General features: G+C 50.8%; 1 protein-coding gene across 2 annotated transcripts in view; it reads left to right on the top strand.

Moving 5' to 3' along the window:
- ASTN2 (astrotactin 2) overlaps positions 1 to 25,365 on the top strand; it is a 592,122-nt gene that overhangs the window by 411,759 nt on the left and 154,998 nt on the right. For both annotated transcript variants that reach the window (XM_043530271.1, XM_037879485.2), the window contains one exon: positions 8,243 to 8,508. In XM_043530271.1, coding sequence (XP_043386206.1) covers positions 8,243 to 8,508 — 266 coding nt within the window. The remainder of the gene's footprint in view (positions 1 to 8,242; positions 8,509 to 25,365) is intronic.

Here is a 25,365-nt window from a genome sequence, read left to right as displayed (position 1 = left end):
GCTCCAAGGGAAGAAAATATTGGAAGCCAAGACCTGGGTCTTCTTTCTCTCTTTAGCCTCCTCCATCCTCAGAGGCATAGGGCATGCACCAGTTTCCACCATTTATTTCAGCTGGTCTGTTCAGGCTTCTGAATATCATGTGGCAGGATTTGGCTTCTCTCTCTGTTGTTCTACATAATGTTTCTCTAGGCCATCCTCTTTTTTTTCTCTTGTCCATCATATCACTTGCTGTGAAAGTTGTGTTGATTGTATCCTTCAAGGGTGTCCTAAATATGTCCATCGTTGTTTCCCTACCATAGATGATGTTTTAGATTAGTTTGCTCTACTTAGAATTTCTGATGTTGCAAGCCTCTCTTTCCAATGAACTCTGAAGATCTCATGCAGACATTTATTTGGAATGAGTTCATCTTCTTATAAATTTCTGTTGTAGATTTCCATGACTCTGCTCCATAAAGGAGGACAGACATGATGCCAGTATTAAAAATTCATATTTCTGTGTCAGTGCCAATTATGCTATTTTTCCAAATCTTTTCATGCTTATGGAAGTTGTTTGCTACTCTTTATGTTCGTTGCTTAACATCTAGCCTGGTGTCACCACAATTGCACATCTCACTCCCTCGATCTGTAAAATGACATTTCTTCTAGTGTTTCTTTTTCCAGTCTAATGGTTGCTTTTGGAACATTGATAGCCATATATTTTGTCTTCTCCTGGTTAAGGAACAAACTTGTTTTGCTGTATCTGCCAAAAGCTGGGTCTTTTCTTCCATTAAGTGATGTGTTGAACTAGGTAGGACGATAAGAAAAGCATAAGGTTTCGTGAGCTACAGCTCACTTCATCGGATGCTGTAGCTCACGAAAGCTCATGCTCAAATAAATTGGTCAGTCTCTAAGGTGCCACAAGTCCTCCTTTTCTTTTTGCGAATACAGACTAACACGGTTGCTACTCTGAAACCTGTAAATAGAACAATGTCCTCAGCAAAAATTGTACTTTATCATTTGCCCATAAAATTCTTTCGTTGCCTTTTGCAATTATTTTCCTCACGACATAATCAGTGACTAGTGCAAATAAGAGTGGGGACATAATACACCCTTGTCTTATTCCAGTTGTCACTGCAAGCTATTGGCTGATTGTCACCGTCTCTGACTGCACAATCAGCATTATCACATAGATCCTTGATTGTTTTAATTATTTTTTCCTGGTATTCTGTAGTATGCCCTAATGTTCCAAAGTCTGTCTCTGTGTATGGTGTCAAAAGACTTTTGGAAATCTGTAAAACTTATCACAGTGGCTGCTTGCCATTCCTCACTTTGTTCTATAACATTTCCGAGAACAACAGTATGGTGTGCTCATGAGCTTAATGGTCTAAAACCTGCTTGCTTCTCTCTAAGTTGAAGAAACAGCTTGTTTCTTGATGAGTACCTGGAGGATTTTGCATTGCCTTTTTTCCATGAAAACAGAGTAACTTTTTTTTCATTCTAATATCTCCCAAATTAATATCAAGTTCTAGTCGTAGGTCTTCATAACATATTTCTAGTAATTCGCTTGACCTGAGTCACCCATCTCTGAATACATTTCCACTCTAAATAAGGCAAAAAGGTGATCGGTCCCCTCTCCGCGTTCCTTCTCATATGTGAACCCACATCAGAAAGCCCGCAGCCTTTAGGCATTGCACCTTGATCTTCTCAGACAACTGAAACTCATCAGAGAGAGAGGCCCAAGGAGTTCACTTCCCCCTTCTTAGTTCCTCTTCGGACAAAATTAATGGCAAGTTTCAGCTGTGAGGCAGGACTGTTTTAGAGCGACGGTATGGAGGGACCAACTCCAGGGAAGTTGATTATTCTCCATGGCTGGTTCAGTATTCTTGTTTGACTGCTACGAAAGGGGGAAGTTGGTCGGACAATTTTTTTTGTGATGTGGCTTCTAGGAACTTACCTGAGATCCCACCGGCTTGTTTCACAAAGGCTCCCCAAAACTGCCATCCACTGCTGATGTCTTTGGGGCACTGCCGTCCTGGGCTGGATGGGAACTGGAAATTTAGCACCAAACAATTCTGTAGCCCTTTCTTAATCTGTCGGGCTGTCTAGTCTTCCAAGCCCTGTTGCTTGCAGTTGTGCCCCATGTCTGTGCAGTGCAATGGAACACCAAATATTGATTGAATCACATTGCACTATTGAGCTAAGAAACAACCACCCCTGAGACCAAAGGGAGCCCAGTCTGAGAAACGAGCCCACTCTCCAAAGTGTTTAGGGATTCAATTGTAATAAAGAAATGGCATAAATAGCCCAGTTCCCACCTTGCCCCAAAGAATGCTTTGTTAACAATTCTAGCATGACTTGCCTGAGTCCCTGAAGCATCTCCCGTTACTAAGAGCCCAGGGTGAACTAGCCACATAATCAAAGCTCGCTGACCAGTGAGGGACCTCCCTGGTCTGCACAAGTATCACAGTCCCCTTGTCCTTTCAAGGAACAGTTGACCTAGCACCTTGATTTTGCTTTTTTACATTGATAGGTGAGATCCTAGTACTTCCAGCAGGAATGCCTTGCTCTCTTCTCAAAGAGAAGTCATTCTGACCAAGGTCCATGGTGCCAAATCATTCAGAAAATTTGGGGAAGACGCAGGTAGTTTCCATTGGTCACAGGTGAAGGGGAATGGACTGCACTCCCGTTTGAACTATTTGGCTGTTAAACAAGAAATAACCCATTTTCCAAAAGGAGCCAAGGTCAAACTCTCGAGGTCCAAGTCAAAGTCCTGAGATCCTTTGTCTATCGTCAAAACTGATGCAGCCTCTCTCTATGCTGCCCCGCCAATGTGCTCTAATCCTGAACAAGCTGGGATCCCATTCGAGGGCAAAAGAGGAGTTCATGGCCCATTTGCTCCTTGGCTTCTTCAGGGATTGCCTTGGTCTGCATACAAAACATAGACAGGGCTTTCTTCTACCTATCCACATTCTCTCCTTTGAGGGTAAGAGAGAGAGGGATAATCCCAGAAGGGTCCCACGCTGGGAAGGACCTGTCTACATGCTTCCTCTTGTCCCTGGAGTCTCCTTTGTACCACACCTCCTAAGCCTCTCCCCCCGCTTCCAAGTGCCCTCTGTCCCACACTGGCACTTTCCATTGGCTGGGGCGATGAAGGTCAGCATAATGGAATTTGACCTGGAAGGAACACAGGTTAATGTTTGTTCAGTCCAGTCATTATTTTCTGTGTTATGGTAGCACCTAAGAGCCCAACCACCATTGTGCTAGGCCCTGTACAAACACCTAGCAAGAGGCAGTCCCTGCCCCAAAGAGCTTACAATTTAAATAGACAAAACAGACAAAAGGCAGGAGAGGAAACAGAGGCACAGAGAGGGGAAATGGCTTACCCAAGTCACTGGCAGAATTAGGAAATGAACACAAGATTTCTGATTCTCAGTCCAGTGCTCTATCCACTGGACCATGTTGCCTCTTAATGCTAGGCTATTTTCAAACATATTTCCTGAAGGGTGCATTGTAGAATGCAGTTGCTCTGTGGGGTCCGGCTCTGGGAGGGAGTTTGGGTGTGGGAGGGGGTGAGGGGTTGGGCTCTGGGAGGGAGTCTGGGTGCAGGAGGGGGTGTGGGGTCCAGCTCTGGGAGGGAGTTTGGGTGTGGGAGGGGGTGAGGGGTCGGGCTCTGGGAGGGAGTCTGGGTGCAGGAGGGGGTGTGGGGTTCGGCTCTGGGAGGGAGTTGGGTGTGGGAGGGGGTGAGGGGTCCGGCTCTGGGAGGGAGTTTGGGTGCGGGCTCTGGGCTGGGGCAGGGGGGTTGGGTGCAGGAGGGAGTGAGGGGGCGGCGCTTACCTCGGGCAGCTCCCGAAACTGACTGGCACATCCCTCTGGCAGTGGCTTCTGGGCAGGGGGTCGCTGCAAATCACTGCCCACAGGCATCGCCCCCACAGCTCCCATTGGCCACAATTCGTCGGGATGGGGGCAGCGTGTGGAGACATTCCCCCCTCCCCCGAGGCCACAGGGATGGTGCTGGCCACTTCCGGGAGCAGCGCGGAGCCACGGCAGGTAAGGGACCCTGCCTTAGCCCCGCTGCCGCGCCGGACTGTTAGCGCCCCAAATCTCCCGGTTTGGCTGAAGTAGCCACAGGGAGATAGAGCATGACTCCAGGAGACTCCCAGCAAAAGCAGGAGGGTTGGCAACCCTACCTTGACCTCTGCTGAGACTGGCCACCAGGAGGCCAAGAAACACACAAGAAGCAATTTGTGTGTTTGGGAGATTTGGACATCGGCCTACTACTAGACAGTGCCCTGAGACCACTGTGGGCCTGATCTCCCAAATGAGCACCTACAACATCCATTGACTGTGTCTCTTACCAGGCCTTACCTCAGGCCACCCACAACCTTTAGACGTTGAGGCTTTTGGCCAATACCCATCAAACCATAGATGCCAGGAGGGAAGGCTCCATATCCCACTGTAAATGCCCTATGTCAACTGGTTCCCCTTCTCTTCCACTTCCATGCACCTTCCAGCCTCCTCACATGCCCTCCCTCCCCTGCGCTGTCTGAAATCTGGAATGTAGCCTCCCCTCGTGATGCCTTTCCTGGGGGTTGCTGCGCTCACTCGACATTTGCTGTTACACGTGCTCTTTGTTTGGCTACGTAACACAGATCTGTTTCAGCTGTATCGGCTTCCTGAAAGCAGACAGACTCTATCCCCTGGATCATCCCACCTGGGAGCCTCTTGCAGCCCTAAAGCTGTGATCTTAAATTGTGTTTCAGACTCTTTAGGTGAGAGACCACTTCTGCTGTCAGAGAAGAGGCCGCTCACTGGGAGAGCAAAAGCCTGAAGCCTGTTCTCAATTTTTCACTCAGATCTTATTCATGCAAAGCTCTCATTGATCTTGGCAAGAGTTTGGCTGAAGCAGGACCTCTGGATTTATCTGCTTGGAATTAGGGCGGCCAGGAAGTTGCACAGTGGTTGCAAACACTTGAATCTTTTTCAGAAAAAAAAAAAAAAGCATTGTGCTAATGTTGTAATATTAATTAATAACACGTCTCCTTTCATCATCGTATCTCAGAACATTTTGCAATGAGGATTGAGCGTCGGACACCCCCCCCCCCCCCCCCCCCCCCGCTTGGGGTAGAGAATGTTACAATCCTCATGGCAGGAGCAGGATTTTCTTCTTAGAAGAAACCTTTTCCTCCAACTTACCTTCAAAAGCTCCTTTGCCTTGTGTCGTGTAACCTGCTGCTTCACTTTGGGCTTGGTTTGTTCCCTACCCAGCAAGCTCTTCCATTGATCTATATTTGGGACTGACCCAGCATCGTGGCCTCACGTGACAACGCTGTATGGGGAGGGGAGGGGTTATCGAGATGTGTCAGCTTGGTTCTGGAGGAGAGACCTTCAGAAGTGGCAACGGTAGAACTCCATGCTGCAGCCGGCTCCATGAGCAGCAAGAAGGTCATTCCACGTCCCAGTCCCCCTCACTGCAGAGAAACATATTTCTAACATTCAATGTATTTCCCACCCCCTTTCTAGTCAGTTTCAGTGCCCTACTCCTTACTATATTCTCCACAACAGATAGGTAGGGGTCACAGGGCAATAGTGGGGAGGGAACAGGATTTGAACCAGAGTTTGACATGGCCTCTTTGGAGATGGAACATTTTTTGGCTCAGGGACTGTCACATACTATCTATTTGTGCAGAACCCAGCCCCAGGGAGCCCTAAGGTGATTGATATCTAGGTACCACCCTAGTTTAAATAATAATAATAATAATAATAATAATAATAATAATTAATAATAATAAATAATAAATAAATAATTAATTAATACTCAATTATAATGATCACAGGGCTTGTCTCACACCAGACAATGGGGCTATCAGGCCAGACAGCTGGTTCATGTAACCTAGAATCTTGCCCAGTACTTGATGAGTAAGAGTATATCGTGATGCTCGCCATCCCCAAGTGGTGTGTTTCTGTGCATTGGGGAAAAATGGGAGGTTGGGGGGGCATCATTACTTCCTGACCTCAGCTGCCTGAAGCTTTCTGTCTTTGATCCTCACAAAGACCGCACCTCCCATGGTTTGATGCACCCAGAAACCCACAGCAAAACCCCATTGAAAGTGCTTCACTTGGTTTTGCATGTCCGAGACCTGGAATCCCACAACAGCCACAGTCTCCCTGCAAAGTTGTCTGAAAGGGTCATGAGCCTTCCAGCAAACCTGGTTTGGAATTAGGGCGCTGTGTCTGGGTGAGCTTCCATTAGTGTTGGTGGTGTATTGGACCACACCATTCCTAAGCAGTACAGCTGGTCCGCTTTGATTTTGTTGACTTTTTTTTTTCCAATGAAAAATAGTGTGTGTGTGTTTGTTTTATTTTATGTTTTCCTAAATGAAAATGATTTAGATAATGGCATAGAGAGTACACTTATAAAGTCTGTGGATGATACCAAGCTGGGAGAGGTTGCAAGTGCTTTGGAGGATTAAAATTCAAAATGATCTGGACAAATGGGAGAAATGGTTTGAAGTCAATCGGATGAAATGCAATAAGCATAAATACAAAGTACTCCCCTTAGGACGGAACAATCAGTTGCACACATACAAAATGGGAAATGACTGCCTAGGAAGGAGTACTGCGGAAAGGGATCTGGGGGTCATAGTAGATTACAAGCTAAATATGAGTCAACAGTGTAACGCTGTTGTAAAATGTGGAAGTGTAGTACTCATTTTGTGCTAGGCAAGAGCCCTGCATAAGACAGGCTAACCTTATTATTAATAGTGCGAGATTTGTAGAAGTGGGGCTTGTGCTAGGCATCTGGGAAAATTGTTTGAGATGCTGTTTTTTGACCTTGCTTTGATAAAATTGGAATGTAGACTGTAGCAGAATTTGTTGAGAAAAATAAGATAGCAGGTAGGAATATGTATAAACAAACTGCAGCTGTGATCATTACTGCCTGTAGCAAAAAGGTATAAAGGCTTTCCTCAATTGCTTATCTATGGAGCCCTACCTGGAGTGAGGCAGATTCCCTGCCCGGGTGTGTAGTTCCCCTCTTGCAATTGCTTGAGAATAAACGGTCTCTGATTTGTTACAACCCACCTAAAAGTGAAGACTCTGTTTTCTTCCACACAAAAAAGCAAACATCATTCTGTGATGTATTATCTGGAGTACTGTGTCCAGTTCTGGGTGCCACATTTCAGGAAAGATGTGTACAAATTGGAGGGGAGGGATAGCTCAGTGGTTTGAGCATTGGCCTGCTAAACCCAGGATTGTGAGTTCAATCCTTGAGGGGGCCATTTGGGATCTGGGGCAAAAATTGGGGATTGGTCCTGCTTTGAGCATGGGGTTGGACTAGATGACCTCCTGCGGTCCCTTCCAACCCTGGTATTCTATGATTCTATGAAAGTCTGGAGAAGAGCAACAAAAATTACTAAAAGTCTAGAAAACATGACTTGTAAGGGAAGATTGAAAAAATTGCATTTATTTAGGCTGGCGATGAGTCGACTGAGAGGGGACATGATAAAAGTTTTCAAGTACATAAAAGGTTGTTACAAGGAGGAGGGAGAAAAAATATTCTTCTTAATCTCTGAGGATAGGACAAGAAGCAATGGGCTTAAATTGCAGCAAGGGCTGTTTAGGTTAGACTTTAGGAAAAACTTCCTAACTGTCAGGGTGGTTAAGCACTGGAATAAATTGCACAGGAAGGTTGTGGAATCTCCATCAGTTGGGATATTTAAGATCAGGTTAGGTAAACACCTGTCAGGGATAGTTTAGATAATACTTAGTTCTGCCATGAGAGCAGGGGATTGGACTAGATCACCTCTCGAGGTCCCTTCAAGTCCTACGATACTATGAAAAATTTCTTTTCTGATGGGTATGTTCCCTTTTATTTCACTGGAGACAAAGGGGAAAGTGCAACTGAAAACCTTTTTTTTTTTTTTCCAAAGACCAAAATTTTTTGGTTTTCATTTTATTGAAAAATCAAACAAATCTGCAAATTTAAACACAGAAATGTTCATTTCTTTAGAAACATTTCACTGAAAATACGTCCCATTTTTCAACCAGCCACACCAAACAGCAATGTGAAAATCTCATGTTTCTCTTTATCTCCCTTCCCTTCTCTTGTGCCTCCATCCTAGCCTGGTCCCACACGACCTGTGTTGTAAGCAGCTGCATTTATCCTGGCTGCTGTGGTGTTCGGTTTGGCGACAGAAAATGTTTGATTGGGCTGAAATGTATTTTCCACTGGTCTTCTCCCCCCCCCTCCCCATTCCCTAAACAGAAACGACTGAACTTGGTACCAAGAAGGAACTCAAGTCCATGCCATTCATCACCTACCTCTCAGGCCTGCTGACAGCTCAGATGCTCTCGGACGATCAGCTGATCTCAGGCGTGGAGATCCACTGCGAAGAAAAGGGCCGCTGCCCCTCCACCTGCCATTTGTGTCGGCGCCCAGGCAAGGAGCAGCTCAGCCCAGCCCCGGTGCTGCTGGAAATTAACCGCGTGATGCCCCTGTACACTCTGATACCGGACAATGACACAAAGGAGGTGAGTGAGGTGGTGATGAAGCCTGCTCTGGAAACTCCTCTCTCTCTCCCTGCTTTCCTCACCTCTTCTCTTCTTCCCGTCGATCTCTCTATCCAGTTTGGAAGCTCTTTGGGGAAGTTCTTTGTATTTTTGTTCTGTGTTTGTACAGCGCCTAGCACAATGGGGCTCTGGTCTATGACTGGGGCTTCTAGCCACTACCGCAAAACAAATAATACCTCTCTGTCATAGCCATTGATCCTGCACTAGTCGCCACAGTATCTGAGAGCCTACCCAAATTATCCTCACCACCATAGAAAGGCCAGAACATGGCATTGTGTCCATGTGTCTCAAGCAGCCTGGGAGCATCCGTCCCTCTCCCCCCCACTCCCCACCCCCCAATCACTCCTTTTCTCACTGTTTCTTATGAATCCCTCTCTCTCTCCTTCTCCCCTTTCAGTATCCAAATCATTTTCCCTTTGGATGCAAAGCAGAACAGTACCGGCAGCGTGTGTGTATGTGTGTGTTTGTTCTGTCCCTATCGGTCATCCACGGCTGAAAACAGAGCTCTGGGTCTTTCCCATGGACGCCCCTTGAATTCAACAAACCAGGAAAATGGCTGCCTTGTATGTAGGATCAGGACCTGGAGTAGCACCCCTTAAATGTGCCTCGGGAATCTGGTGGAGATTCTCAGTGCCCTAGGACTTTGCAAATTACAACCTACATCTCTACCCATCCCTTGCACAGGGAACAGGGCCTGGGAACAGGCCCCTGGGATTCACCCAACCAGCCACTGGAGGTCACTGTTACTCTAACAGGTGCAGGCGAGGCTAGGATCAGCCTTGCCTCTGGCACTGGTTTCTCTCCTGTCTCTTGCTCTCTGCAAATCCTGCAGGAACGTAAATGTTAATCAGATGTAGATTTATTTGCTGGTTTCCCCGGTCCCTGCTCCCCCCCCACACTCACCCCCGGCCCCCAATCCAAAAATGACAGACCTGTTTAAAGTCACTTATTAGCACCAAGCCTGCACTTGATTAAGGGGCTCAGAGCAAGCCAGCGCGCGGCAGCTGTGGGTGGGACGAGGGGAGCTGCAGGTCTGGAAACAATCCCAGCCCCGAGTAGAGGTGTGGCCACCTAGTGCGATTCCCCCGCGCTCTCCCACACCCTCAGAGGGCAGAGCACCTCTCTCTCTCTCTCTCTTTGCGTCCTTCCCTCCTCCTGGGCCTGTCCATCCTTCTTTCTGCCCCTCGCTCTCCTTCCGTCTCCTTCTCCACCCCATCTGCCTGCCCCTCTCCGTGTAGCCATTTCTCAATCCTCTCTCAGTCCCCCTTGTTTCTCTTCCATCCGTCTTTACCTGCCCCCCCAATCAGTCTGTCCCTCTTTGCCACTACCGCTGCCTCTCACGATCCCTCCATCTCTCTCCAACCTCTGCTTCTTTCCATCCAGAGGAAGAGTCTGCACTCCCTTGGCAAAGGCTCTCCATTCCCCTCTGTGCCCTGGATTGGCCCAGCCGGCCCCTGATCATGGCTTTTAAAGCTGCCCGTCCTTTAACCAGGCTCGGGAGCTCCTCCCGCTTGTGGCAGGTGAAGTGCAGGAGGATTGCAGTCTTCCGAAGCAGGCGGAGCCCTAGCTGGCCCACCTGGACCTGGAGACCTCAGACTGGCAGACTTCATGGCCCCGATGCAGCCATGATACTAGCCTGGGCTGCGCCGGCGCAAGCTTCTTCTCCCCCTGCCCCCTTTGCAGTGAGGGAGCATAGACGATGGACATTGCTGGCTCTTGGTGTCAAAGCAGCCTCCATGCATCCACCACCAGCACCATCCCATCAGCATGCCCTCTCCTTCCATGTGAGAACTTCTGCTGGGACACCGACAACCCCTCTTCCCCCAGCCTGATCCAGGAATGAACAGAGCAGGATTTCCTTTGAGAGCTGGGAGAGACGAACGGGAGGCTGAGGCACACACTGGCTTCTTCCCTGGCCGCAAGACAGGAGGGAGCTATTTGCAGCTTCACGCAGGCAGCCAGAATAACCCAACAAGACAATGGCGTCTCGGTCTCCGGAGCGCCCTCCCTTACTCCTAGCAACACATCCACAGTCAGGGTGTTGGGCAGTGACAGACAGTGAAGGCTGCCGAAGGCCAGGGTGGATCCAAGAGGGATTCGGGAATCAGTAGGCCGTGTGTGTGTGTGTGAGGAGGCGAATAGCCTGGAGTGGACACTGAGCCACACTTATGCCGTTCGGTAGGTTGGGATGTTACTGCGATGGGGAGTGGGGACAGGGTTGCTCCCTCGGGATGCTCTGCAAGATGTCAGTTTGTTTTGGGGAAGGGGAATGGGTTCGCCAGCAGGCAAGGGGTTAATGGAGGAGAAAAAAGAGAGAGAGAGAGACCAAGCCAGTCTAAAGAGCTCCTGCTGCTACTGCTCTTCCACCAGGAAGTAGGACAGCTTCTCCACCCCTCCCTTCCCCATACGCTCGCTTGTGCAAGGGGGCAGTGTGGCCTTCCAGTCTCCTCATCTCACTCTCCTCCTGCAAAGCGCCCCATCACCCCTCCCTCTGCCGCTACCATGATGCAGCCGTCCCCTCCCAACCGCCTCCTCCCTCTGGGTGCCCAGAGATCAGATCTCACTCTTCCCAGGCTCCGAGCAGAAGCAAAGTTCCCATGTGCCCTGCCCTGGAAGGGCCTCCGGTTTGGCTTGTGAGTTGGACACGGGCTGCGTTTCTCCAGCAGCAGCGTCACTCCCTCCCTCCGTCCCGCGGAAGAGAGACTGTCCCACCGGCCGCAGCTGGAACCGAGCCCCGAATTGTACTTTCTGCTGAGGCCCTGGAAAAACCAACCACCCTTTTACGAAGACTTTGATTAATGCGCGCGTGCTCCTCCCTGCACCTGCTAAATTTGCACACAGAGAAGCAAGCCCCCAAAGGGAGCCTGTCTCTGCAGGCGGGGGTTCCATGCATGTGCATGCAAATTTGAGGGAGAAAGAGCCTTCCCTCCCTTCCCCCAACACTTTCTGCATCAGCAGCTGCTCCTGCCAATGGCGGAGCTTGGATCTGAGCTGCACATTCTCTTGCGCCTGTGCATCCCATGCCAAAGAGAGGGGGAAGGCTGCTCTGAGAACGGCAGGAGAAGGAGTCGCAGAGGCGGAGGGGTGCAGGAGAACACTGCACGGAAGGTCAGGGAAAGTCGATGCGTATGGTGTTGGCGGATGGAGTTCAGCTGAGTACATGTTATGTGCCAGACGGTGACCATGTGGCACCATTGCACAGCAGCTGTAACCCGGCCTAGGCCTCCTCTGTCCGGCTGGAGTCTCTGATGCTTGCCTTTGTTACAGGCCCCACTTACCCACCCACAGTCCTGCTAGGGGCCCTGTTTTTGTCTGGGGCAGGACACAGGTAATTAACTCCTTTTGTCTTCCATGTCCACCCCCCACCACAGCTTGCTCTCTGTCTTTTGCTGTCAATCTCTCTCTCTCTCTCAGTTATTTCATATCACTTCTTACTTTCTTCTGTTCCATTCTTTTCCCCTTTCTCTCTTTCCTCCTTTTTATTTTTTCTTAAAACCTTTTTTTCATCTGGTCTGCCCACCCCTTTCTCCCCATTCCTTCCCTCCGCTCCTCTCTTTCTCTGATCCTTTCCTCCTTGTGCTTCAGCAGGTTATTCCCCCCCCCCCCCTTTAGCTCTCCATCCTCTGTTGACTGAGACAGCTCCCCACGTCTTCAGAGCCAATCAGCTGTAATTCACAGCCGCCAGCCAGGAACCCCCAGTAAGAACTCGCCGTCGCTTCTGTGGGAAACTGAGTCAGGTCTCTCCGTCCCAGTGTGGGGAGAGAGCCAAGATGTTCACGGCATCGCTCTTAGAGCAGGCTCGGTGCCCTCAGCATGATTTCTACTAGGGAGAGCGCAGCGTCCCCACTGACTGAAAGAATTGGGGTTGGAATGACGCAGGCCCTCTATTGTAAAGAATCCTACAGGGTCAGGATTGCTGGTAGGAGAATAGGCAGTGGAAACTTTCATGACACCCCTAGGCTAATTGATCCTATTACCTATTGAAATTGATCCTCCCAAATTGTCGCGGCCAGGGCATGGGCGGCCAGGCCAAGTGGGCAGGGCCGGAGTTGGAAACCAAGAATCGACGCCAAGGTCGGAAACCAAGAACCAAAGCAAGGCGAAGGAACAGGGTCTGTCATAGACCCAGATGGGGATCCACCTGGTTGCACAGACCACTTCTTGGTGTCCCCATCAGGCTTAAATAGTGTGCCTGGAGCAATCAGGGCCTGTACTTCGCTCCTCCAGGCTCACAGCCTGTCGGTCGCTGCTGGCCCACAACTGTTGGGTGGTGACATGGGTACAGCAGCTGCTCAGTGTCCAGCAGACCTAGGTTCTAGCTGCTCCGTACACTGACAATTCCTACTCCTACAGCGTTCTCTCAGTCCTCCCCATGCAGAGAGGCAGTGAGCTAGGTTCGGGGACTTTACTAGCTGATAAAGGACCAAACTGAGCCCTGGCTACCAAGTCCCCATCTCACTAGAGGAGTTCACCATAGTATCTGAGCAGCTTACAGCTGTTCATGGGGTTTACCCTACACCACAGAGGTGCAGGGCAGATTTAGTGACTTGCCTGAGGTCACACAGAGACAGTGGCAGAGCCAGGAACTGAACACAGGTTCTTCTGAGTTCTAGTCTACAGGCCCAGCTACCAGGCCATTCTTCGTCTCCACTGGAGTCGCTGGGAGCAGTATCCTCCCCAGCCAGAGCTGAGTTATGCGCACATACAGATGTGCACCATTCTTCTGCCTGTCCCTCCCCTGCATTGAGTCTTTGCCCTGTTTTGATTCTTTGAATGTTTCTTTCCTGTTGAGGGCACAATTGTGAGCTACTTTACGCACCAAAGCAAGGATGCAAGAGGTCACCCCCTGCGCATGCTACCCCATATCATGGGTCAGTGCGTGAAAGGGACGGCAGCTTTCAATGCAGGGTTACTCCCCATCCTGCATGAACCGGCAGACAGGGGCCTGCAGTGGGAAAAGCCTTGACTCCTCCCTCCCTCACCATGCACCAGTACTGATGGGGAAGTGATCTGTACCAAGCATAAATCTGGCACAGATAACTTCCCCCACCCCAGAGTATGGGGAGACCAGGAGGAACCAGGTGACTCTCGAAGTCCCACTGCGGTTCCTGGCCTGCTCTCAGGGCAGCGTAGCTATCTGCTGCCCCTTATGTGGCGTAGGCTGTAAAATGACACACTTGCCCTAGGTGATGATTTGCTGTAAGGAACAGCAACTCTGTAAGAGAGCAGAAGGGAAAGATAAGAAAACATTGACCGGCAAAGCATCCTCTTCCAGCATGAAGCTTGAGGACTGGGGCTGGTCTCCGCCAGTTGCGGAGGTAGAGATATTTATTGACCTTGAGCACAAACAACAAATGCAGGTGTCTAGGACTCCCACTCAAACTCCAAGATGTCCGGCCTGGTGTGAATACTCAGCCCAGAGAGATAGACTTCACTGCAGCAGCCATTCAACACGGATCACCCACAAACTAGTCTCGTGTTTTCCTCCAAGCACAGGATCCACAGTTATTCCTCCAAAAACTCCCGTTTGCTGTCTGCTGTTGGAGCGGGTAATACTCAATTGATGTAGCTATTGCTCTCCTGTGGAGTATCTGCAAGCAGATAATGAGTTCTTCGCATTTATTTAGTAAATAACCTGTGGGTTGACTCTTTCATAGTGAATATTTGAATTTTCCTGTGTGTTGCCAGGCTGCAGCTGATCAAAAAGTCACATGCTGGACAGTATTTCTGATTGCAGATTGGATGCACAAGCACTTATGCCAGTGCTTGGGTCTGAGGATTCAAACTTTACTTCCTGCAAATACTTGGACACATGGATCTTCAACATTCTCTTTCCGCAAACGTTTTCCCAGCGACTTAACTGCGCCAGTGTCCGCGGGACTCAGCAACAGGTGGGGTGAGCCTGGCCCAAGGAAATTCATTTCAAAATTCAAACACCTATTCATGGCCATCTCTGGCTATCTGTGCTGCGATGCATGGGCTGTTAATGAAGGTTTCTGCAGTGAAAGGACGCGCTGTTCTCCACTGAGAACTCCTGCTCTACCAGTCAAATTGATGCGACTCAACTGTCTTGGGTGGAGCAGGTGACTTTGTTGCCTCTCTTCAGTTTATAACAGCTACCCAGCTTGGTTTCGAGTGAGCTCCAGTCCTCTGCTTCCTGTCTAAGTCGAGCCTGATGCAAATAGGCAGAGGCTATGACTAAAGCAGGGGTGGGCAAACTTTTTGGCCTGAGGGCCACATCGGGGTTCCGAAACTGTATGGAGGGCTGGGTAGGGAAGGCTGTGCCTCCCCAAACAGCCTGGCCCCTGCCCCCTATCCACCCCCTCCCACTTTCCGCCCCTCGACTGCCCCCCTCAGAACCCCCGACCCATCCAACCCCTCCTGCTCCTTGTCCCCTGACTGCCCCCCTGGGACCCCATCCCCATCCAACCCCCCCTGCTCCCTGTCCCCTAACTGACCCGACCCCTGTGTACACCCCTGCCCCGTGACAGGCCCCCTGGGACTCCCACACCTATCCAACCCCCCCTGCTCCCTGTCCCCTGACTGCTCCCCGGGACCCTCCACCCCTTCTCCAACCCCCTGGCCCTGGCCCCCTTACCATGCCTCTCAGAGCAGCATGTCTGGCAGCCGTGCCGCCCGGCCGGAGCCAGACCAGTTGCCGCACTCCCCTGAATGAGTGCGCAGCCCCGCCGCCCAGAGCACTGCCCGCGCGGCAGCATGGCTGCAGGGGAGGGGCCGGGGGCGAGCCTCCCGGGCCAGGAGCTCAGGGGCCGGGCAGGAGGGTCCCACTGGCCAGATGTGGCCCGCGGGCCGTAGTTTGCCCACCTCTGGACTAAGGCATGCAGTGCGGGCCATCGTCTCACTAGAGGTCTCTGGGGACCGTCTCAGCGTGTAGGCTAGTCTGCTGTCTCTGTCCTGCTTCCGTCTGCTTGTGCACCGTAACACCACTGGCCCTGAAACGGTGGGTTTGAGCAATGGTCCATCCGTGCCAGGATCCTGTCTCTGACAGCGACCAGTCAGCGCTTCAGGGGGAGGTGCAACATGCGCTTTCCTGTCCATTTTCTGAGGTTTCTCCCTCTCCTCCATCATTTATTGGTCAGTTCGGCTTGTGCAGTGAAGCACAAAGGTTTCTGCCCATCCTACATCTTTGTTCTGTCTTATGAAAAAGCTCCCTCTCCCCATGACCCTTGGCACAGAATGCAATCAAGTGAACACAGCAGCCATCGAACAGCCCCACAGGAAGAGACATGTAACAACAGCGTTTTCTCAGACAGGCTCCAGTGCCAAGGAAAGGAATCACTCCACCCTGCCTTCAGGAGGGTGCGGTTTAGATGTCTGCCATGGTCATTTGGTCTCCTGGGCTTAGCCCATGCTATTCCACCAATGTATTCCTGCCCTGCATTGGCCTCACATCCACCTCTTGGGTCGGGCAAGGTGATTCTCATTGCACCTGGAGTTTCCCTGGCACTGCTCTCCAACTTTGAGCTGGGGGAGCATCCATCTCCTGCAAAGACCGGGCAGGGGGAATTCCTCCAGCTCTGAGTGCAACCAGGAGAAAGAGAAAAGAGGCAAAGCCTGTAATATTATCATTCTCACCTTTCTGCTTCTTTGACTTCTCAGCTCTCTGCAGCTGTCTGATTGACTAGCAGCCCCGCTCGTGATAATCACCCAGAGGCACAGGCTGAGAAAGCGAGAGACATCAGGTTTGCGTACTCTGTAAACCTCCAAGTCCCCTGGAAGAGGCGGTTGGAAAATGAGCCAGCCCGCTAACCCAGAGAGGCAGCAGGAAGAGAATGGAGCTTACGCTTCCCCCCACGCACTCTGAACATCACAGTATTGAGACCTAGAAGATTCAGTGCATGCATAGTATGCTGGTTACTTACAGGAATCCACCTTCTGCACCAATAGCAAGCCAAGGGATGCTGGTTTGAGGGGGGGTGGGTCACACCTGACTGGCTGGGATCTTCCTCTTGCAAGGTAATATTTTCATTTGCATTGCACTTTCCCCCATCAAACGCACACGCACACACAAGCTCTCCCAGAGCAGCTTGGCCAGCTGCAGAAACGCTTAGATGGTTGCGGGGGAAGGGGAGCAAAGGGAGATTAATCTCGTCTCCTGCGGGAGATTGATTCAAAGCTCTGTTTGAATGTAAGGAGACGAATGAACTTCTAGTTAGAATTTTAGGAGACCTCTGGGACCTTTATTTAATTTTAAACGTGAGTAATTTCAGCATCAATCGCTCGCCGTGTCGCCCTCACAGCAAAGAGCACAGCACAGAACCTGCAGGAAGGGCTTGCTGCGTGAGTGGAGCTGCCAGTGCATGGTCAAAAACACCCATGGCAGTCTAGGGACCATCACCTCCCACATGGCCTCGGGAAGAGGAGAGGCCAGGCTCCCTTCGCACCCTTGTTCTTCCTCAGCTGAAGGAGATGCCCAGGGTCCAGTGAGCAATACTGACCTTGGTGGACTCTATGGGGGTGTTTCTTTATCTCCCCCGCCCCAGATGGAGACCTCTCACTTCACTGCATGTGGGAGTCCGGTGAAAGATCCTCCCGCATGCACAGTACCACTGTGTGTGTGTGTGTGTGTTGCGGGAGGGGAGGTTTCTTTAGATGGGAGCACAATTCTTCATTACTACCTGTTGTCTGATGCCGCTGGCTGCACTTTGCAGTCTCTTGTTGCCAGTGTTCATCCAGCCCCCCTCCCCTGTGTCTGTGCATGGATCTGGCCTCCCCTGAAAAGGTTCAGCCGAGCCAACACTTGACACTTTCCCGTGTGCCAGAGGCCTTAAATGATGGCCTTGTTTGTACTCCCCCTTCCGACCAAAGGCGCTCTCCTGGTAGCGCTAGAGAGGCCTTTATCTATGCTTATTACCTTCTTTCCCCTTACACAGGCTTGTAAGTGTCGGTATGGCCAATATATACTTTAAGGAGGGGACAATACCCGCCTGCTTCTCTGCACAAACAAGGCTGCGCTGGGAACTTGATCAGTAAAAGTGCACTGAGGTTTGTCCCCTGAGAGCCAGTCCGTCCTCTTCATCAGTGCTTCACCCACCCATCCTCAGCAGCTGTAGGAGTCTGCCCATCAGTGCTGCCTGTCTGGGAAATGCTCCGGCTCGCGGAGTCCTTGGAACGCTGTGGCTGGCGGTGATGGGTCGTAAAGGGAACTGCAAGCAGCCCCACCGATGAAACCAACTCTGCTGGAATCCCCAAATGCCGCTTGCTGCCCACCTCCCTTCCCCCCGCCCCTTCTCTCTCTTACTCTCAGTTGCTGCCCGGAGCAGATGGGATAAACAGAAGGAGACTCAGACACGTATTGGCCATCTGTCCTCCTTAAATCTGGCCAAGTAAACGGCCAAGTGGAAAAATTCAACTGGGAAGGCTCTCACTGGCTCTTCCCGGCATTCCGGTTTGCGGATGCCCCTCCGATGGTACCGAGCCTGAGCACACCAGCCAGCCAGGCTCGGCCATGGGGCCTCCGTGCCGGAACAGAAGGAGCTCCAGTCAGCACGTGAGATCAGGCCCATGGCCCTGAGGGGCTGAGGGAGGCATGGCTTCAGGACTGAGGAAGCGCGCAGTGTTTGCATTGAGCCTGACCCACAGAGGCAGTCTGGAGTTATCCCCAACTAAGAGACCCCCCTCAGAGACCGCAGGGTTGTCTTCGTTTGTTTGGCTGCGCTGCCTGAAAGGTTGTGGCCCGTTGATGAAAATGAGGCCATGAAAGGAGAGAGGGAGGGAAACCCCTTCGTCACACGCTCCACTCCCTCATCCTTCCAAAGCTCTTTTGGGTGCTGGGCTGGGAGGGGGGGCTGTAATTGAAAGTTACGCACCCCCCACAAGATGTCTCAACTCTGTGACAGCGTTTGCACGAAGCTTTCTCTCAGAAGTTCCCCATCCTGCTGCAGACAAAGAGCCGGTGTCGTTACCGACGACACAGTGGCACAGACGACACAGTGGCAAAAGCAATGGCAGCCTGTCTAACCTGCCCCTCCCAAGGCCTGTGTTGTGGGCGCAGCTCCAGCGGCAGACCGGAGTCAGAGAGTCTGCGTGGCGCAGTAGGGATACGTTAGTACAGGTGTGAGACCTGAGTCCAGCAATGGTAAACGCAGGTTTACAGTGCAGTGTGGATGCTCAAGCACTGGCTTGGAAACACATGAGACCACAAGCCCAGGTCCAGTACATCTAGGTTTGCAATCTAGTGTGGACATACCCTAAGTGCTACTGTAGGACAGCTAATAATAATTAATAGGCATTTGAGAATGGGATTCCAACTGGGCTTTGGCTCTGATACCTGCCTTTAAGCTGATATCACTATCACACATCCATGCCCAACTATTCCCAAGGCAGATGCTCGGGATGGAGGGGGGAATCCATTCTGTTTGGGTTTTTACGCTGCACTCACCTGCATGGTATTTGAGCACCTGGGCAAAGAATTTACTTTCCATCACTGATGGTTGAACCCCCTGTGACAGAGTGGCCCGCCCCTTTAAGGACCAGGAATCCATGGGGCAGTCAGCCCAGTTCACTTAGCCCCACCCTGCTGTCATCTGCTCTGGATGTGGGGCGTATGTTGAGGAAAGCCCAGCAGTGTGGATAACTGGCTGGGGAGGAAAGAAGAGGAGCTGACCGCAGAGGAAAGCCCAGCAGCTGAATGTTGGCTGGGAGGAGAGCAGACAGATTGCTCCTGCCTGAGGGCGTGAAGCCTGGGTGAGGGCCACAAGCTGTTTGAGGACTTTGGCTGGCCAGGGCCCTTGGTAGGAGGAGGCGGGATTGTTGGGGTGACCAGAGCCCAGGTACCTGTTCGTGGATGTGAAGACTGCCATTGCAGCTGGGACCTACCTGTAAGGAAGGGGGCTGGACATTGAGCCCAGCTAAGCCAAAGACTCCTTTGGAGTTTTTTGGGAGGGGCAGGGGGAGGAGGTTGGGAGTTTGTCCAAAGGATACTGTTACCATGGAAAGGTGGATTTGCTGGGGGGTCAGGTCAGCTCTATGCCGGGAATAGGCTTAAGATCATAGTGGGGAAACTGAGGCGGACGTGCTGCAGTGCTGGATCTCACTGTGAGGGGGTGCGCCAGGACAGCGAGTCTTGGTGCACTCTCCACAGCCACTGTGCCAGAGTTTTTGCCAGGGAAAATGGGAGATTTAAAGGAGCTGCAAGAAACCCCGTAACAGTGTGATCCAAAGGCCCAATTGGATAACATGAGCCGAGGCGCAGGGATGCTTTGTCATCATGGGGAGGTAGCACACGTTTCCAGCAGGGATTTGCTCTGTAACATAATGTTCAGGTGTAGCAATGTGCAAAGCAAGCATCCCCGAGGAAGGTGCGCTCCGCAGGCTGAATTGGAGTGAAGTGCACATCTATGTTTGCTGGGAAAAACCCTGGGAACATTGGTAGTGTAGCATCTCCCCAGATCCACAAACACACATCTTGGGATGCTCTGGGGCAGAGGGGAAGCAGGAAGTGATGACAGGTGGGAGAGGACAGGAGGGTTTGTTGACAGTCAACTATCCAAGCACCTGCAGCTTGGGAAGGTCTCTGGGAGGCTCACTAGCCAGTGTAAGTATGGCCAGCTTGGCCAGGCCACCCCTTGCCATCTCTGATTTCCATGAGTTAATCACTCTCTCTGATGATGTCGCAGTTTGCCCTGGAGGCAGAGCAAACCTGGACCTGGGGAAGCCAGAGCCATGGACTGAGAAAATGAATCGGGATGCCATAGTGCTGAGAGCCTCCGCGAATGCAGGGAGGAAAACAATCAAAGTGGAGCTAAAGCATGTCAAATGTGGATTTACTCAGAGCACTTTCTGACCTACAGCTGGCCAGGAGGCACTGCGTACAAGGTTGTGATATTTTGCTCTTATCCCTTGAAGTCTGTTTAAGCAGACAGACATTTGTGCCCCTTCCCACTGGTCACATTTTTCAGGGCTGTTTCTCTGTGGTATCCCAGAGCTGCTTGTTTTAGGGGAGGGGAGGAAAAATCTGTACCTGTGACTGGCAGCAATGCCAGGGAAACTGGCATTCACAGGGCCTTGGTTCCAACATTGCAGCTCTCGCCAGCTTCTCCAAGCACTCTTGGGTCCTAGTCCCGCCAGACTGCGCAGAAGTGGAAGGCCAGGCAAGCTTCTGAAAGAAAAGAAAACATTCTATGCACGCAGATAATTCCCCCAAAGCAGAGTCTGAAGACATGGAAGGTCGGTGCCAGTAATTTATTTTTCCATGGACAAAGTCGCAAGGGAGCCAGAGCAACTGGGGACAACGTTGTTATTGAGTGTGGGGGGGGGGGAGGGAAGGCCGTTTATATCTATTAATTGGCACTCATCATTCTTGCATTAATACGCTGTGCAAAGTTTAGCCACTCGGGCCTCTTCCTGATATGGATCTCGTCCACATCCGACTTGCATTAGTGAATAGGCCCGCTCTGATCTGCCCTATTGTGCTATAATAGGGAGCTTTGTATTCTAGGTGTGAAAGCAAAGCCGACTCGCCTGGACGGGACTGTCGCTACAGTATGAATGTTGTCTGATGCTGCCAGGTTTTCCAGTTTCCTCTGCTGCTCCCTTGGTTCCCATCAATAATAGAAGCCAGTGCATTGCCCATCCTGGATCCTTTCCAGCACCCTGAGCTTTCTGGCAAAGTGTTGAAGTCCCTTCACAGGATGAACTGCAGGAGATACTGCTCCCCAGGGAGAAGCAGCCGGAGAAGAGGAGGGTGTGAGCACTAAAAGATGTGGTCGCCTGCCAACAACAGTAGGGAAATTTCACCTTCCTTTGCTCTGAATCTGGAACAGACTTGCAGACGCAAACTCCATAATCCTGGAAAGAGTCCCTGGTCTGGGAAGTCCTTTATTTTTATCTCCTCTGTTGTAACTTATATGGAGTAGCATTTATCTCCTGCTGAAGCCCATTGAGCCATGCTGCTGGGTTTGAAATGCACTGAAACCGAGGTCTGACCTGAGATTACAGTTCTGTCTATCTAGGTGCTTATATGGCCCTAATCCTTGCAGAACCTTCACTCGCCAATGAATGAATGCCAATGAATAATGCTCAGGGCATTATTTGTATTACTGTAGTGCATAGGAGCCCTTGTCATGGATCAGCATCCCATTGTGTTAGGTGCTGTAAAAACTTGTAGCATTTATCTGCACAGGATTTGCCCTGTGATCATGATAAAGGTACGAACTGGCTGCTGTATCTGAAGGGCACTCCTTGCTCCACTCCCCACAGCCGTAGCTGTGTTTGACAAGGAGGATCGTGTGGTTAATGAACCCCAGTGTCAAGTTAGTGGTACAGAAAAGCAGGATGTTAGTCTTGGCTGTGGGACTAACTGGCACCAGAGATCAAGCGATCCCATGTCTTGGCTAAGTTAGCAGCTTCACAATGGAAGAATGGGGCCATGGCCTTGGTTCTTCTTTCCAGAGGGATGTGATGTTACTTTGGAACTCATGTAGCGTTGCCTAGAGATACCTGTTATTGATGCCGTGGAAATGCATGGAGACCACATAGCCAGGTCACAGGTGCACCTCGGAGACCAGAGAGTAACAGATGGGGCCTAGAGGCAGTCAGACTACACAGTACAAACAAGGCATGTATGATGCACAAGAGGGAAAGCAGCTTTGAGTAACAGCCCATTGAATGGAGGGTCACAGTGGAAAGTCTGCTATCCCATAAAGGATGATGGAGGCATAAGAAAGATCAGATCTGTATCTAACTCTTTTGGGATGATCCACAGTGGCCTAGTAGATGGGTGCTCCTTTCTCAATGTCCTTTGCAATGAGCTGCAAGAGGATAAGTTTTCTCAGCATCTTGTTCAGGTTCACCATCATGAGAGCATGCACTCAATTTATATATAGGCAAAATGGATAAATGGGCATAAAGAGAGGAACCCCATGACTTCCTTTTAGCGTCACAGGCACTCCGATGTGATAAAGAAGGATTATTATCCCAATTTTACAGGTGGGAAAACTGAGGCATGGGGAGGTGAAGCAGGTTGGCCAAGGTATCCCAATGCACGAGCAGCAGAACTGACAATGGAACCCAGGCATCTAGCACCCTGCTGTCAGATGCAGAAAAGACTCCATGATTGCATACATCATTCGGTTAGAAGCTCCTCTTGGTTTTGAGAGATGTGCTGATTTCGAGCCCTTTACCCATTCCTCCTGGCAAAGGCGCTGTCCCCTGTACTGTTTGAAGGAGGCCATGGAGTAACAAGAAAAAGATGGAACTCTCATTTATTGCTGAGGTTGGTCTAACCAAGAAGTTAGTCACTGGGGGAAAACAGAGATTAAGGTTTGAGAGGCTTATCCGGGAAACCAATGCAAGACACACAATGTACCAGAATAGCCAATTTCTATTGGAATAATCCATCCAAACAGTCTATAGCCAGATTCCCTCACAGAAATTCACTTCTGCATTCAACCTGCCTGCATTTTTTCCCCCTGATCCATATATTCCCCTCTGTAATTCTTCCTGAAAATGAGGCATGTACTAACCACAAAAGTTCTTTGATCCAAAGAATAAGTAAGGCCAGATTTCCAATCCTTAGCAGCTCCAGTTGAGGCCACATTTTCCGACATGCTGAGCACCCAACATGCACCCAACCCTCTGAGCTCTTTGGAAATCCTGAGCCCCCCGGTGGGTGTTGAGTCCTTATGAGAAGGCTGGCCTGAAAGATCGGGCACTTGAAGTAGATTCTCCCTCCCCACTATCCTGCAGCTGTTCCTCAGTCAGCCCTGGTGGTGGAACTTTCTTTGTGTTCAAGGTCCTGGGAGCTGGACTGGGGCCCGCAGGACATTTCTCAGCTACCACCAAAAAGCTGTCATACAGGAATGACTTTCCATCCTTCCCTTTCTCACCCGGATTTGAACTGTCGGCAGACTGTTAAAATGTTTCCGTATTCAATTGCTGAGCCTCTGAGCCATGAAAACTAAGCAAGCCCTGTGTTCCCCGTGGCACAAACAAGAAGGGAAGAAAGACCCATCTGCACTCACGTCAATGATAGATGGGGTACGTGGGTCATTCATTTTCCTAATATTTGTTAAGAATAGACTCAACGTATGGCAAGATGGGGTTTTACAGCCCTTTATGTCTTGTTCACGTCAAAACAAACAAAGTAGCCGTCTTGGGGGGGGGGGGGGGAGCCATCAATCCATTATATGAGTATGTGTGGGTGTGGGGTGTCAGTCTTATTAGACCTTTAAGAGCAAATTTGATGCGGTTGCGGTGATTCATAACGCTATATATCTAATGGCATGACTCCTCATCTAGAAAATAAAACTTCTGAGCCAGTTTCTACTCTCATAAATCTCCCTCTGGCACTGAAGGATGTAAACCAAGTGCCCTGACTCACAGGGAAGCCATACAATTTGAATACTTTAAAATAAAGGAGAAATTTGCCTGAGGACTCAGAGCAGGGTCAGGGTGCTGAGGAGTGGTTAGCTCCCACAGGACGAGCAGCCTGTTCAGTGCATTGTGGGAAGGGAGTTACTCTGCCATCCCAAGCGCCTCCAACATGGAGGGCCCAACCTTGTGCGGTGCTGAGCACCCTCACGTCCCATTGACTTGCCATGGCTCAGTACTTAGCCAGGATCGGGCCCTAAATCAGCACATCCAGGGTTAACTTTATGGTGCTGTGGGCCTCCCTTGCCAATGTCCTAAGACGGTGGTGTCGAAGAGAGAGAAGGGTTAACTTTGGGTATGGGGGCGGGGAGAAGTACCTTTCAGTCACAGACACCAAAGCAATGAGGTAGCTGTGTCAAGGACAAGAAAGGGTAGCCTCCCGGGGGATTAGCCCCCAGTCACAGACGCCCTAATGCCAAGACAGGGAGCAGAGAGTCTTCAGTCGCCCAGGGTCGGGGCTGGATTAAAGGTGTTTTGGGCCCGAGCACAGCTGTGTTTGAAGATACACTCGATAATCAAAGATGGATATATGGCAGATCTCTCCCCCTTCATATGTGTCCCACCATTGCCATCTGCAAGCAGTCTTTTTCCCCCCTGAGGGTCACTGTTTGGATTACAGTGATTGCAGTTTCACCTTTGTCTATGTAAGCGGGCTCTGTGCAGCATCCCTTCCGTCTTTACAATGCTCAGGAGAGGGAGAAAGCAAGCAGGCAGCCGGGTTACGGTGACAGCCCAGCTTGCAGGGTAGCAGATAGCCCTTGAGCATTACCGCTCTCTGAGACTGAGCCCCTCCAAGAACCAGATAGCACCCCCAAAAGACACATTCGTACCCAATGAGCCAGGCGGGTCCCACTCATCAAGTACTACGTCCCTACTGGGCAGCAGAGAATTCCTGAAGGTTACTGGGGGGTCCCACAGGAGGAGATACTGGACTCCTACAGGCTACAGCAGAATCAGCTGGGCACCCCACTTTGCAGCAGGGGCGCCCAAGCACAGTGCAGAGCCCTGAATGTTGTGGCAATGTCCCTTGAAGGCATCAGGGAACCCCTGAAGGTTACAGTGGGTATGCTAAGGTAGACATGGAGCCCCGAGGGGCAAGGCGGTGGCCCCAAAGGGAATTTGGAGCCCCCGAATTGTACAGCGGTGTCCTGGAAGGGTAATGCAGCTTCCTGGAGGCTGCAGGATCCTCCTGGAATCCTGCTTCAGGAACTGCTTTGACCTTTGTCGTGACCTGTTTTGCCAAAGCACCTGACTTCTTCCCTTCCTCTGATCCCCCCCCACCCCAGCTCCCTGCGCACACGCTCCCCAGCGCACACACTTACTAGAAACCCTGATTAAAAACAAGCAACGCGCAGCTCTGCCGAAGCCTGCCCACTGGCTGTCTGCTGAGCCCGACGCCCAGCCTCTCCTGGCTCGGTTTGACGT

Source organism: Chelonia mydas, chromosome 16, assembly GCF_015237465.2.
Source record: "Chelonia mydas isolate rCheMyd1 chromosome 16, rCheMyd1.pri.v2, whole genome shotgun sequence".
Taxonomy (NCBI): Eukaryota; Metazoa; Chordata; order Testudines; family Cheloniidae; genus Chelonia; species Chelonia mydas.
This window is presented reverse-complemented; position numbering and strand designations above follow the sequence as displayed.